The sequence below is a fragment of the Myiozetetes cayanensis genome, unplaced genomic scaffold, assembly GCF_022539395.1.
Source record: "Myiozetetes cayanensis isolate MyiCay16 unplaced genomic scaffold, myiCay2020 scf7, whole genome shotgun sequence".
Taxonomy (NCBI): domain Eukaryota; kingdom Metazoa; phylum Chordata; class Aves; order Passeriformes; family Tyrannidae; genus Myiozetetes; species Myiozetetes cayanensis.
In genome coordinates, this window is record NW_026087964.1 from 35,420,796 (window position 1) to 35,435,960 (window position 15,165).

The 15,165-nt window shown below is 35.9% G+C and overlaps 1 protein-coding gene across 3 annotated transcripts in view; it reads left to right on the forward strand.

Annotated features, from left to right (window-relative positions):
• Window positions 1–15,165, forward strand: part of SH3RF1 (SH3 domain containing ring finger 1) — an 84,077-nt gene that overhangs the window by 54,452 nt on the left and 14,460 nt on the right. For all 3 annotated transcript variants that reach the window (XM_050338291.1, XM_050338290.1, XM_050338292.1), the window contains exons 5-9: window positions 2,733–3,035; window positions 3,503–3,613; window positions 11,563–11,717; window positions 14,073–14,243; window positions 14,408–14,667. In XM_050338291.1, coding sequence (XP_050194248.1) covers window positions 2,733–3,035; window positions 3,503–3,613; window positions 11,563–11,717; window positions 14,073–14,243; window positions 14,408–14,667 — 1,000 coding nt within the window. The remainder of the gene's footprint in view (window positions 1–2,732; window positions 3,036–3,502; window positions 3,614–11,562; window positions 11,718–14,072; window positions 14,244–14,407; window positions 14,668–15,165) is intronic.

Below are 15,165 nucleotides of genomic sequence, written 5' to 3' on the forward strand. Positions count from 1 at the left end.
ACCTGGTTTCTGAGATTATATAACCATTGTTCTGGAAAACATACAGAGAGTTGATACAAACAAGTATAGCTAAACATTCTTACCTATGTTATGAAAGATGCTGAAGATGAGAAGTAAGTAATATTTTTGAAGGATTTTTATATGGTAATTTTTTGTTGCATTTCCCAATCCTGTAATCATTGTCGATTTTTGTCATAATATCTTTTGCATTGTGTATGGTAGTCCACATTCTTTTGTTTAAAAAACTGAATTAGCAGCTGCATTTACTAGAGATTTTCTGAAATCAGAAACTATAAAATGAGTGTAATCTGTGATGTTTATTTTGTAGTATAGATGTAACATTTGTGATACTTCTTGTACAATGAGGTCACAGGATAAAATTTTAGATAATGTTGAGATCCATGAAAATCTCAGATCATATTTGAGGGACAAATTTTGCCTGGAGGAGCATTTTATGATTCAGTATTTGCTAATCTGATCTCTTCTTTTATGTCTTTCACTTAATTAATTTGTGGTAATAATAAAAGTAAGACTAAACACATTTTGAGAGAAATTTTAATATTGATTCTATTAAAAGTACAGTTTCTTAACTGACACACAACGTTGTCTTTACCTGTCAACATACAGCACTGTGAAAAAACTAATTTTATATGCAAATTAAAAATAAATAATCTAAATATTGAAAAAAATTGTATTTTCTAATAAGTGCTAAACTCAAACTAACCCTCTAGTTTTATCAGACTAAGACCTGATTAATATACCTAAATTACTAGATCTCTTACTGTTAGAATTTCAAGGTACTTGCGTTAAAAACAGGTCAACCAGGTTCCTGCATAGTGATGAAATAAAATACAGTGGGTTTAGAGACTGTATGATTAAGGTCATAACACTTATGTTTATCTCTATTCCAAAAAGAAAGATTAATCATAGCTAAACATACTATTAGAATTTGTCTGCATACATTGCAGTTCTGGATCCAATTTTTTAGACCTCAAATTTGACATTTTGATGTGGTTTAACACTCCATAAGCACATTCCACATCTAAAAAGTATTTAAATTTTTACATCACTCATGCAGAACAACAAGAAAAATACAAATGCCCAGAATGGAATCAGGGAAGAGGAAACACTCTTCAATCAAATTGTCAGTAGAAAATAATGTCAGCTTTTGTTTCCCAACTTAAGATGTACAACTGGGAAACACCTTTGTATTAGTCCGGCTCTTCTAGCTTTATTTATAAACAATCTTACTGAAATCTTGGGGAAAAAAAACCAACAGACAAATTACCTATTATGTTCACTGTAGTAGACTTTTAAGTTCACTGTCATTTTCTATGTCTGCACCTATCAGTTAAGATGATATTTTAATCAATATATGTAAGAATATAAGGTTGTATGTACCTAGTGTGTCAGATTGGGGTTTTTTTTTACTAGTATCTCCTCCTGTACCAAACAGAAGTGTTTCAAAACATCCTTTTGATGTGTCTATACATTTTAGATAGTATTTTAGGCTGGATTTCTAACACGGTCTTTTTAATATTGTGCTTAGTAGGCTCAACTTTGTCTATCACTGTTAGATGATCTGATTTTTAATGTGCTTAGGAAAAAAATCAGAATTTTGTACACAGAAGTATAAGATAAAACTTTTTATGGAAACCTTCCTTTGCTTTTTGACTGTTCTGCCTGCTTGAAACTTAAAACAGAAAATTTATGCAAAAAATAAGTGTTGTTTCTTATGCCAGAATCTGCAATACAGAGTATTTGATTTGTTTCAAAAGTTAATATAAACTCAGCTTTGCTCATTATTGTGATCTGTTTGAGATTCTGTTTGTGAAATTATTCTTCCACTGGTTTGGACAAAATATTGTAATTTGACTATCAAGAATGTTGATAATGTGGAAAAACACTCCCTGATGTAAGGTGATGTAGTAAAATTGCACAAGTAAAAACTTTGGATGAACACGAATAGAAAGGTCATTTGAGGAAGAAGATGGTGTTTTCCCTTAATTATAAGTTATATTTTAATTCTTAAATTCTTAGGCACAGAGATGCTGCCTGTACATTAGAAAAAGGTATTTCCATAAAATTGCCCATATGTATTTCTTTTGTCCTTATACCATCTTATGCCCGTATTGGTACCAATTGTCAGGCAGTACACTGATATAGCTGGCTATTTAATCTGTCCTACTGTGTTCTTAAACCTGCATTTTGGAAGCCTGGTTTTTTACTGCTGGTAGTGTTAAGGATGTGCATAAATACCAAGGGAAACTAGAAGGAATACCTTCAACAGCCCACATGGAAAGGTGTGTGCTTATGTCATGCCATCAAAACAAAACAAGGCTTAAAATGAGATGAACATTCAAGAATTTTTGTAACACAGATTTTTTTAAGATTAGAGGGGACTGCTGTGATTTAGTCTGACTTGTAGGTGACACAGGCAGTGGATGTTGCTGAAATGATACGTGTCTGGACTACAGCATTATGTCCTTTGTTGATTGAAATTTTACCTCTGATGGGTAGTCCACACCAGCCCAACAGTAAGTGTGTTGAGTTTGTAGGGAGTGAATTGTCACTCTGTAATAACTAATTTATAGAGTAGGTTGGTATGTCAGTTTTAAGTTGCATGGTTTGAATTCTATTATATGATGAGTGAAAGGAAAACAGATTTCTTGTTATGTCCAGGTGATTTTTATAAATAAAAAAAATACTAATGTGTTACTGGTTTTTTGTAGTTTAACACAGCAGCCAAACAGCTGATAGAGTTGGACAAGCCCTCAGGTTCTGCCATTGACTCTGGAGAAGGTACCTCTGGGGCAGCCCACAACAATTCAACCCAAAAGCACACAGATACTAAGAAAAACACCAAAAAACGACACTCTTTTACCTCCCTCACCATGTCCAACAAGGCTTCACAGTCTTCTCAGAATCGCCACTCCATGGAAATTAGTCCTCCTGTCCTCATCAGCTCCAGCAACCCGACCGCAGCAGCCCGCATTAGTGAGCTGTCGGGACTTTCCTGTAGTGCCCCCTCTCAGGTAATTCACATGAAATCAACTGTAACTATAAAGGCTTCTGATCTTGTCAGTTTACTTATTTCAAATTATTAATTATATGTAACTAATATTAAACAGACACTTTCATAAAACTTATCTTCCAACATGAGAACATTTAAGGAAAATATTTCTTAACACTGCTCATATAATGATAGCAAATATTTTTGGTCTTGTAGGCTAGTTTTTTTCACAGTTGTTATTTTCTAGAGTGCCACAAAGATTTTTATTTAACTGTGGAAACTAGAAACTGGAGTGATTTAATGTTTTTTCTAAATTGTATATAATAATGAATATTTATAAAGTGCATGTTAGTAAAAGTAAAATATTCAACTTGAAGATTATGTGTATTCCAGAAATGTACCATATTAATCTGGTGACAAATAGAAATATTTATCTGACTTTTATTATTTGTTCAGAACTAACCCCGCTGGGTTTTCTCTCTGTCGCAGGTTCATATCGGTACTACGGGGCTGATTGTGACTCCACCCCCGAGCAGCCCAGTCACAACAGGGCCTTCATTTACCTTCCCCTCGGAAGTTACCTACCAAGCTGCTCTTGGTGTGAGTACCACTTAAGAAAACTCAGCCTTCCTACTTTTGTTTCGTCTTGTACAGTAATTTTTTTTTCCTCAAGTTCTGATACACTGATTTGAAACGATGGTTTTATGATTATTGTCTATATAATAGACAATGGTATAAATTTAACTATAGCAAAAGCACTTTTGATACAATAATGTTTGCATCTTGTAATTTCTCCAGTTTTTCTCTGTAATTTCTCTGTAGTAAACATCAGAAGCACACTTCCTTCCAGAACAGTGTTTAGGCAGGAGCAGAAAAGAGATTATGCCATGGGGAAAGTTAGGGAAAACAAGCAAGACCTTAAAAAAACATCAACTTGAGACCACAGCTGCCAGTTATTTCTGTTTTCCTTAACTCAAGATTATCAAGATGCTCTAAACTACGTTTCAAAACTGCTGTCTCCTCATTAAGGTGATGTGGCAAATGAAGAACATATCTAGCATGTCAAGTTTAGGTTCTTGGAGAGCAATAAAAACAAGTGTTGCAAACGTCCATCTTTTAAAGGGACAAGTGTTGCAAATGTCCATCTTTTAAATTGCTTCCTTTGGACAATAAAATGATGTCTTCAAAAAGTGCAAGATTTCTTTCCAAAACCAACTGGAATTCTTTAGTTTCCTATGCTTGTGGTAAAGAGACTATATGTTGTATATCATACTGCACTTACCAAAGCCTGACCTTAACTGCAGTAAAAATTGTGGGTACCAGTTTTCAGAGATCTTCAAGGGGGAACTTAATGAAATGTTATTTTGAACATTGGAGTTCTTGCAATTCAATTCTTCTCAAAAAATTCTGCCCTTAACTTCTAAGGGGCGGGGCACAGTTGAATAAGAAATCTTCACTTAGTTTAAAAAACAAAACAAACAACCCAAACAAAAAACTCCAAGACTTTCTCTTGTTTAGGGGTTTAATTATCCCTGCAGTCTTTAAACCAAGTAAAACACCATGAATAGCTCTGCTGGTAGCCCTGTGTCGAGTTTTGCTTTCAACTTTTGGCACTTGTATCATTTTACACATTTGTTTGCAAAATCAAAGGCAGGATTGTCTGTCTTTGGTATCAGCTTTTTATTGTTTAAGTAAATGCTTAGGTGTGACTTGGTTACATTTTGACAGCTTTCTTTGGGACTCTTAAGTTATGTTTTTCAGTCCTTTAAATTATGATGCTGTTGTTTTCTGAATTATCTTCAATAATTCCTTTTGGCATGGTATGCACATGGTGACACATTCCAGAACTGGGTACAGTACTGCACAGTCTCTTTTTCAGTGATGAAAATATTGATGGTATGACCCTTTTACCCTGTTAGCCTGATGCTTATATGTTCAGAATTTGTAGGCATTCATTTGGCCTGAGTGTAGCACAAAGCTTATGTTCAGCTAAATATCCACCCTGATTCCACAAATTTTCGTCATCTTTAAGTGATGTAGTAATTGCTCTCATCCAGGTAAATATATTCATATTCTTTGCTCTCCAGATAGATGACTTTGTTATTAATAATGATATAGACCATGTGCTTTTGCCCTGCCTTATTGAGTAAGGCAGGTTGTGCTGTAACAATGGTTTGTCCTCTTATAGTTAAATTGTTGACTCCTTCAATCTGTGGATTGTCTGTATAATCCTACTGTTAAAGGTATGCTAACCTCAAAACATTTCATAATCTCCTTATGTTTAGATTCATATTTTAAAGTCATGGAGCAGATGAGGTTAGAAGGACCTCTCGAACTCATCTAGTCTAACCCCCCTGCTCAAGCAAGGCCACCTAGAGCGAATTGCCCAGGACTGTGTCCAAATAAGTTTTGAATATCAACAAGGATTGAGACTTCACTACCTCTCTGGGCAACTTGTGCCAGTACTCTGGGACCATCACAGTGAAAAACTGTTTCCTTGTACTCAGACTGAACCTCCTATATGTGTTTTTGGACGCCACTGGAAAGAGCATAGCTTCATCATCTTTGTTTCTTTCCTTCAGATAATTAAATACATTAATGGGACAGTCCTGAGCCTTCTCTAGGTTGAATAGTCCCAGCTCTCTTAACCTTTCCTCTAAGGAGAAATGCTCCAGTCCCTTAATTATCTCCGTGACCCTTCACTGGACTCTCCAGTATGTGTGTGTCTCTCTTGTACTGGGGAGCCCAAAACTGGATGTTGCGCTCCAGGTTTGGCCTCATTGTTGCCGAGGAGAGGGGAAGGATCACTTCCCTTGAGGTCCTTTGCTAGCTGGACTCCTCCTAATGCAGCGCAGGATATCATTATCCTTCTTTGCTGCAAAGGCACGTTGTTAGCTCCTGTTCAAGTTAGTGTCCACCAGAAAGGACCTGCAGGTCTTTATTTGCCTATGAGGTGCACATCTAATACTAGAAACAACTAGCTCCTTATATATTAGTCTTTTATACTTCTTTCACCCTGCCCTTCAGAAAATACCTGTGAGAACTGAACAAACAAATCAGTTTTGGTATCGTTTGTGCTGTTAGGAAGAATTCAAGTCTACTTAATATACCCTGCAAACATTGAGTAATTGATTTGTTTTGTGGCTGAGATACTGAAGCTGTGAAGACGATTGAGCAGGCAGGATACAATCCATAATTTCTAAAGTTCTGTCAGAAGCTGCTTTTGTGTTTTCCTCTCAGTAACAAACACTTCTGTTTGTTAATATGAATCACTAGTTCTTTATTTGATGCCAACATGGAAAAATACTTTATTTTGGTGCTGGTGCAAAGTCATTAAACCACCTCGAGTCCTTTAGTTGCATAAGCTTGTTCAAAGGCAGTCTCACCATTGGTGCCCACAGGAATTAAATTACAGTGCTAAATGCAGCATGGAATGAAACTCCTGCCATATGATTGTTTTGTTTCTTGGGGTGCTACTTTCTCTTTGTGATAACCATGCTCTTGCTTATGTTTCCAATTAGGCATATAATTCCCCCTGAGAACCGGAATTATTCTCTGCCACCCTCTTTTAAAGTCAATAACTTTCTGTACATAATGTTCTGTTTCTTCTTGACTTGTTTTCATCACGACTAAAATGCAAGCTGGCAGCTCAGGCTAGAGTCAGGTCATTCCTGTATTCTTTTGCTGTAGATGATATTAGATGATGATGGAGTTTATAAAGTCACAGACTGTGAGATGTATCTTTTACTTCCACTTTTCCCCTTGAATCATAAATTCTTGTGTTCATGTTAGACATGTGCAAAATGGTTCTGACAGGTCAAGAGAGAGAGAAAGTGATATTCTTGTTTCTGTAGATGTTTCCCTTCTGGAAATACCCTTCCTGACATTCTGAGCATTAATTTAAGCTGCATAACAATTGTGATTGCATGTTGTAAGTGGTTAGCTTGAGTCCTTTTGCTCTTGTATTTTTTACTTTTGTAAGTATTTAATTCCTGTGTTTCTCTAAGATTCTCCCTTTAACTTTTCTCTTAATTTCTGAATACTAAGCAAATGGCAAGGGAATTGGATGGGAACAGGATGAGTTTCTCTTTAGCATGAAGGTGTTTTTGTTGGATCTCCTTCCTGTCAATTGTATTGATGTTTATAACACTATTGAAAGTAACTGTTCTTTGAGAGCAAGCTGTTTATACTTCTTTTATTTAACTCAAATTAAGGGAGAAAGAAAAAATCCAAGGATGAGCATGATTACCCATCAGTGAAAAAGATAATTCTGAATTTTTGCTACATTTATCTGTCCTGAATCTGAAAGCAAGGAAAAGCTAGTGTCTTCTCTTATCTCCTGTAAGAAAGATTGCTTTTTTATTGTCAAGAGGAGAGATTTTGAGCTGTTGTCTTGTGTAGCAAATTTCTCTACAATCGTTTGGATTAATTCCTAATGCAGAGGAGCCTGTGACTCTTTTAATCTGTGTACATGTATAGGATTTCATTTTAGTTTTTTACATTGTTATTTTGGGAAATATTATGGTGGTTCAAAAATGTCAATTGTATTCATTTTTTCTTTGTTCATAATAATGTTTTTTAAATGCTGTTTGGTACCCAACATTGTATGAAGTAAATAATTTACAAATTTGCAGCCAAAATTGACACAAATAAGCTTTAGGAATGAGAGTGCTTTTGTCGAGTGACCAAATATAGTCTCTGCTGCTTGTGTCATTTAAGCAGATTTTAATTTGCATTCAGAAAACCTGTGATAATTTATTTAAAAGTTTTATTTCAAAGCAGCAGTTCTTTAGCCAACAGCATTAATTCTTGCTTTGTGTTTTGAGGTTTGATTCTTTGAAATTGAAAAGCTATGAACTGAGACAGACTTGCCACAGCTAGGGCTTTTGGCTGTGATATTATCACTTACACTGTTCTTTGGGACTTCAAACCACAACTTTACCCCTAATGGGGGCATTAATTAGTCTGCTCTTCTTGGCCACCGGCATTTTTGAACCTTCTAGGTGCTTAGTATATTTAAAATTCTTTGTAAAATATAAATAACAGATGTCAAGTTCAGGAGTCGTTGGGTGAAAATATGCACATAGAATTATGTAAGGCTCATTTACTTGGGAGGAAATTCTTGGATGTAATTTATAAGGTAGTTATCTAGTGGAGGAGATCTAGTTGCCATAGATTTTGCTGAAAAAATCCTGAAGTATGTGATTTGAACCATGATATGGGAAAAACAGAAACAAAATATACCGCAACAAGGTAAGTTAAGCAGCAAAACAATTCAAAAGCAGCAAAACGATGTAGCAACAAGAGATAACTTACCTTCGTTTCCTTCTGCCTTTGCAGTCTCTTGAGAAGTCAAAAATGTTTTGGCCTGTAATTACCCTAGATGTCCATATTGCTACTTCTGCAGATTGGATGTGTTGACTTTGAAATGGTGTATGCACTTAACTAGCAGAAAGAGGTGGTCTGTATTTGGATGGTTTGCATTCACTTGCGCACTGAAGGTTTCAAAATTTTAAAAATCCCTATTTTTTCTGGTCTTTTTCTCTTGTACACACACAAAAAGAAAAGTTACCCCTCTATGTAGAAATGTATAAGGCAGTGTGAATTATTATTAATGAGGCAGAAGCTGTGAGGGTTATGTAGTGTACTAATGACATATAGCTCTCTTTTGTGTAGTTCCAGATGATTCAGTAGTGTAAGTCAGGAGGAGGTTTAAATAAGAATTCTCCTAATTTAAATCAATAAAAATTCAAAAATTTAAATTAACTTTTGTTAGGAAGAGGAAGCAGCTGAAAAAAACAATGAAATTTAGTGTGAGAAGTCTGTTCTTAATAACATATAGTTTAGGAATTCTGTTAAACATGAGCTCTAATTAGTTAGCCCTTGGGGAATTTTGCAAGCCATGTGTTTTTTTTCTAGACCTTGTGGGAGTGAAGACAGTTAGTGAATGTTCCTTTCCTCTGCTGTGCCTTTTATTATTCTTTGGGTGAGCTGATTATTGATTTTTCAAATGACTGATATGGGAATGCGGTCTAATTATATTTAAATTTAGTAGTATGTGTGTGCATAGTTTAGGTACTATCTGAACTTTAAACATAAAGTAAGTATCGAATTGTGTAATTTTTCATCTTCCAATGAAAAAAATAATTATCACTTATTTGCTGTTTTGTATGCTTGAAAGCACACCTGGTGTCTGAAAAGTATTTGCAGAAACTTTTAATTTTTCCCTCTCAGCTACCTAAAATACCCCTAATTATCGTTGAGCATATTTTTTGAATCACGTGCAGTTTGCATATATTCTTTCATGGAATGTTGACTATGAGAACTATCAAAACTAGCATGTGCTCTGGTAGGTGTGTTTCTCAATAGCTAGAAAAATGGTTACAAGCCAGAAAACTTCTTGAAAACATGGCTGGATCATTTGGATCTATTTTATGAAGCTGTAGCAGTGCAAACTGAGAAGTGTTAGTCCTCTCAAGCCTTCCAGGTAGTTTATTTAGATTTCTCAGTACTTGCCAAGTCTTTAGGAGTTTAATTGGGCTGTGGCTCATTTCAGGTCTCATTACCATGCTGATAGAGAGGGGAGGGGAGCAGAGCCTGAACATGGCAGAATAGAATAGGGCCGTGAAGGTGCCTTTATTGTACCTAAAACTTCAATGTATATTATGTGTTCAAATGAACAAAACACAATGCTCAGCATTTATATCTTTAGAGATGCAGGAAGTGTGGAATCGTGACAACCTTGATATTGTGCATGAGTAGGTTTAATTTTAAAGCATTCTAGGTAATCATCTCCTAATGTGGAGATTAGATGTACCATGTGTAAAGAAATCTAAATGCCTAAAAAAAGATTTAAATTTATTGACAGTTGCCAGAAAGTTAGATTCAGCTTGGATTCAGCTAAGACATTTCTCGAAGCTGACTGGGAGTGGGAAATAACTTTGTAAAGCAGCTGAAAGAAAAATATTTCGGTATGAATTATCTAGGTACTTTAAAAAGATTGTTGTATGGATAGGAATGTAGAATGTGAAGCAAATGTAATTGCCACTCTTGTAAATAACCATTAGTTCTAAAGCTTACAATGATGTTTCTCCAGCAGGTCATGTCTGTTTTGTGTAGGATACAGAAGGCCTATTTGGTCTTATGAACAAGAAGAAAAATAAAAACTTTATTAAAATAGAAATATTTCACAGTATAGCATGCAATTTATACCATAGCTAAGCATAAGAATTTTCACTGAAAAACTGTAAGAGTTGATCAGTTTTCTCTATATTTGAAGGCTTTTAATTATACAGTTCTTTACTGTGTCTTGACAGCGTAAAACTGGTTTATAGAGCTGTCTTTTTATTAACACTTTCACCAAATGCAGTGAGGTAATAATCACACAGTGTAGAACTAAAACGTAACTTCCATATAGGTTGTCGTTTAGAAAAACAGAAAACGAGTCCACTTTAGAAGTGGAGTGTTTGAGGGGAATTAAAATGACTTTCATCTACGTATTTTCCAAACTGATAATATAATGCTGTGCATTTATATGCTGATGTATTGGAAGTGCTGGGCACTACTTCAGGATATTTTGTTAAATAATATTCTAGTTCTGTGATTTTTAAACCTGAAGTGTTGTGGCTTAGAGTTTTGTTTCCAATACTAAAGGACTATGTTAAATTGTAGATTATGTTTGAAAGTAATTCAGTTTTACATTTTCAAATGTTGGAGGTTTTTTATTACTCTTTTTGTGTGTATGGTAACACAAATAGTTATTTTTGGAAAGGGGGGAAGGAAAAGCTCTCCTTTTGTGAGTGCCTTTTCCCAGGAGTGTCAGTACACAAGGTCCTAAAGAATTGTCTGAAGCTTTACAGAGCAGAAGGTAACAATTGCTCCATTGATTCTCAAAAGGCACAGAAGTCTGTAGGCAGGACCCCCATTAAGATCTGCTGTGCCTTTTTACTGGGGTAGTTGTTAAAGATTACCAATCTTGATAATACCGAATTTCAAAAGCTAACTCTTTAAACTAGAAGAATAGGAGAAAGTGGTAACAATAGCTCAGTGACTATGGTCTCATATTGTGCTCGCTTTTGTGACCCATGCATCAAAAGAAAATTTCCCCCAGAAGGGGTGCTTTTGGGTGTACTGCAGCTGAATTGTATATTATGTTTCAGCTTCAGGTTACAAAAACAATCATGTTATGAAGTACAGTCAGCAGCAGGATGCAAAGTCTACCTCCTGGAAGGCTTCTGAATTTTTTGTCAAGCCCTATCCTAAAGATGTTATAATTAGAAACAATGCTTTCCATTTTTCCTGTGCTGAGAAATTGCTCATCATTTGCCTAATTAGCTGCCAAAACGTCAATATTTTAAACTGGAAAAGGAGAAATATGGACAAACCTAACTTTGCAGTTATATTGTACCAGTAGGTAAAGGAATACTGGACTTGAATGGATTTTTTCCATTTGCTTAGAATGTCATGCTTTTGGGGTTTTTTTGCCATTGATTCAACACATAAAACAATACTGATCATTGCTGGTATTTTTTTTGTTCCCATAAAATCAGAATATGAATCCCCCACTTCCACCACCACCTCTCTTGTCTGCTGCAATCATTGCATCGGCTGCTTCTGGATCTCAGTCTACAGGTGTAATGCAAAGGTCCACATCAGGATCAGCTGACCAAATGGCACATTTACGACCACAAACTCGTCCAAGTGTGTAAGTAAAATAGAAACTTTTTGCCAGTCAGAAAAATGGAACGAGATCGATAACTTCACCTGTACGTGTGTTGTGCCAGCTGTCTGTGTTCTGCTAGAATTGCCAGAAAGCCAAGCATGCAACTCAGAACAAAAGCTTGCATAAAGGTGATAGCCCCAAACAGCCTTCATACTGAGCATTGTTTATGTCTTAGATAAATATAATCATCTGTTGCTCTGTATAGAAAAAGCTCACTTCAAAAATACAAAATATTTATCATGCAGAAGATGAATGAATCCTTGTGTTAGCGCTGAATACTGTGTAACTCACAAGTGTCAAATACTGGAGTGAATTTATTCAATGTTTTCCATTACGTATGGTATGAAAAGGCTATTCTCATGTGGAATAACTTGTGCCAAAACACAGAAAGTGCTGCATTTCATTTAGACTGTTACATTAGCATGTTACTGTCAGATTACTTGTGTCAGTTGCAATTGAAATTTGACCGAAGATTCTACAGTGCACTTAATTATTGGGTGGCAATTCGGAATGAAGGCAGAAAGCTGCTAGTTAGCATTCCGTCTTCACACTTGTAATACAAGCAAATGTGCGTCATCCTTCTGGGTGAAAATATTTTGTATATTAACATGTGCTACTGACAACATCTTCTTGAAAACTTCTTTGTGTGCAGCTTAAGGAGTAGGAACTATAAAAGAAAACATAAAATTCAGGAGATGCTGAACCATCTAACAGGACACGTTTGAATAATGCAAGGACTGCTTTTGTTTTGTGTCTTTCTTTTTATCTTCCCACCAGGTTTCCTCCCACTCCAGGAGAGCGCCCTTCTTGTATAGCAGGTGCATCTGGATTTGGGCTGTTTCTTTGGTGTCAAGCATTTTAACACTGCTTTTTATGGATTATTGTGCCTAGTGCAGTTAATCAAGTTCCCATCTCATTTACCTCCTCCATCTTTAAAGGGTTGCTCTATATGAGGATGCTAATGAAATTTGGAATGATTTAACTAAAGGAGAAGTTAATGAACATCAATTAAAGCAAATCAATTGCTTTTCCATAGAGCTTGAGTCTGTGGCTTTATAGATCACCCCTAAATCATGTATCAGTGAAACCTTCTTCTCCCAGTATACCATATGTTGCCTTTAAAGCATATTTTTAACTTGCTTTACCAGGTATCTGTATTGCCTTTAAAGGATTTTTGCAGATGCTGCAAAGTTTCTTGGGTGGACAGCAAGGAACAAAAATGTAATGCAAAAAGGACAAGCATGCAATTAATGCTATTGTTACTGTGCACAAAAGACAATTTTGATGAAAATGTTTTGCAAAGAGGAGGGGGAAAGACTAGCATTGCAAGTAACTGTGGATCCTTTTTCAAAAAAGGGAGAGTCCACCCATCTGCTTAATTGTCTGTGTCTTTTGAAAACTATATTCTTTTTGAGAAAATGGGATTTATTAGAATGCTGTTTTCCATACGTTTGGGTCAATAATTATGTGAACAACATTCAAACATTTTTCTTATGTTCAAACTGTGGCAGAAAATAGAACACTGTAGTGGTTATAACAGTATTGCTTCCTAATGTCATAATAGGAAACTGTGTGATCTTACTCAAAGACTTCCCTAGGAACATCCCAAGATGCAACTGCAGGAGCTTCAGCATTTTTTAAACTTTTTTTCCTAAGAATACTTTTTAAAAAAGAAAACATGCAAAATGTTTCTGAACTCTCAGTATGATTTCAAATGCACTGTATTACGCATTAGTGTTGCTTGGAAAATAAAAAAGGAAATAAACTTTATAGGTGAGTAACTGCTAACTACCTAACCCATAGACTTCAATTTCCAGTCACATATCTCTTTCTTTTGCACTGCAGTTGGCACAGGGAAACTCCAGTTTTGCAGTTTGCAAAGTAGTTCTGATACTGATCTTTCACTTCCAACCAAAAAAAGTTCTCCATTCTCCCCAGACCTCCAAATAAAAAAGAAGTTGGTGTGTTACAAAATGTGAGAGGTACTAGAAGCAGATGTAGGGAGAGAGAAGTGGGATGTGTAGTTGATAAACACCTACTTAATTAAGGTCACTAACTTAATTAAGGTCACTAACTTAATTAAGAAGATGGACAGTCCTATTACTAGTGTTGTGCATTCCCTTTAAGTGCAGTTAAGAGGGTATTCTTAATTGTCATTGTTTCCTTTACTATTACCATCACTTGTTTTAATATCGTAATGGTATGATGGATCAACTAACACATAACCCCTTCTGCCGTGCCTTCTCATCTGTGAGTAAACTCTCTGTGCCAGGAAACACAAGTTATGTTTTCAGTTGTTTTAGCTATATTGATTGCATCTCTTTTCCTGTCTTTTAGGTATATTGCTATATACCCTTACACTCCTCGAAAAGAAGATGAACTGGAGCTGCGGAAGGGAGAAATGTTCCTAGTGTTTGAACGCTGCCAAGATGGCTGGTTCAAAGGAACTTCCATGCACACAAGCAAGATTGGTGTTTTTCCTGGAAACTATGTGGCTCCGGTTACAAGGTATAGTATTATACAAGCGTATAAAAGGTTCATCTTGTTTCAAGTCCAAAATTATTCTGTTCTTGTATTTAATGCTAAAATTGGATAATTGAAGGCCTGTGGGCTTTTCTAACTAGCTAATTTTTTTCAGTTGTGTTTTCTTGTTTTGCTTTTCATTTTGGCAGGACGGTGACAAGTGCATCACAAACAAAAGTTCCCATGTCTACTGCTGGCCAAACAGGACGAGTGGTAACTATGGTCAGCCCTTCCACTGCTAGTGGAACATCCCAGAAGCTCCAGGGGAATGGTGTGGCAGTGAACTCCAGCACAGTACCCACAGCTGTGGTTTCTGCAGCACATATCCAAACTAGTCCACAAACAAAGGTCCTTATGCACGTGACAGGACAAATGACAGTCAACCAGGCTCGCAATGCAGTTAGAACAGGTAAAAAAACCAAAAACCAAAATACCAAAAAAAAAATCAAAAATCTGTGTAGCAGACCAACTGTAAGGTCTGTCTGGGCAGGTGGCTGGAATGAGGATATATGTGAACATGTGTTGAGGGTTTTTTTAATGTCATTGTTTAGAGCTGAAATGACAATATATACCTCTGAGTTGTTGAACCTTTTATTATTCTCCTCTAAGCAGCTGTGTGTACGTACATACTCCCACTGTTGGGAATTTATATGCAAGTACTTTAGGTGGAATTTTTTTTGTTCCAGCAGTATCTGGGACGGGGACATTCTCTGAGCTTCCCCACTCATATGCAATTCATATAGTAGTAAAAGTGAAAAGAATATCTGAGTCATAGCTTATTTTTTGTGTGTTAACTGCGTAACAGCTACAGTTTGCTCTAATTTAGCATTCACTTTTAAATTATCTTTTAACATCTTTGAATTCCTCTAGGTTCATTCCTTCTTCTTTTTCAGGTCTCTGTCTCAGG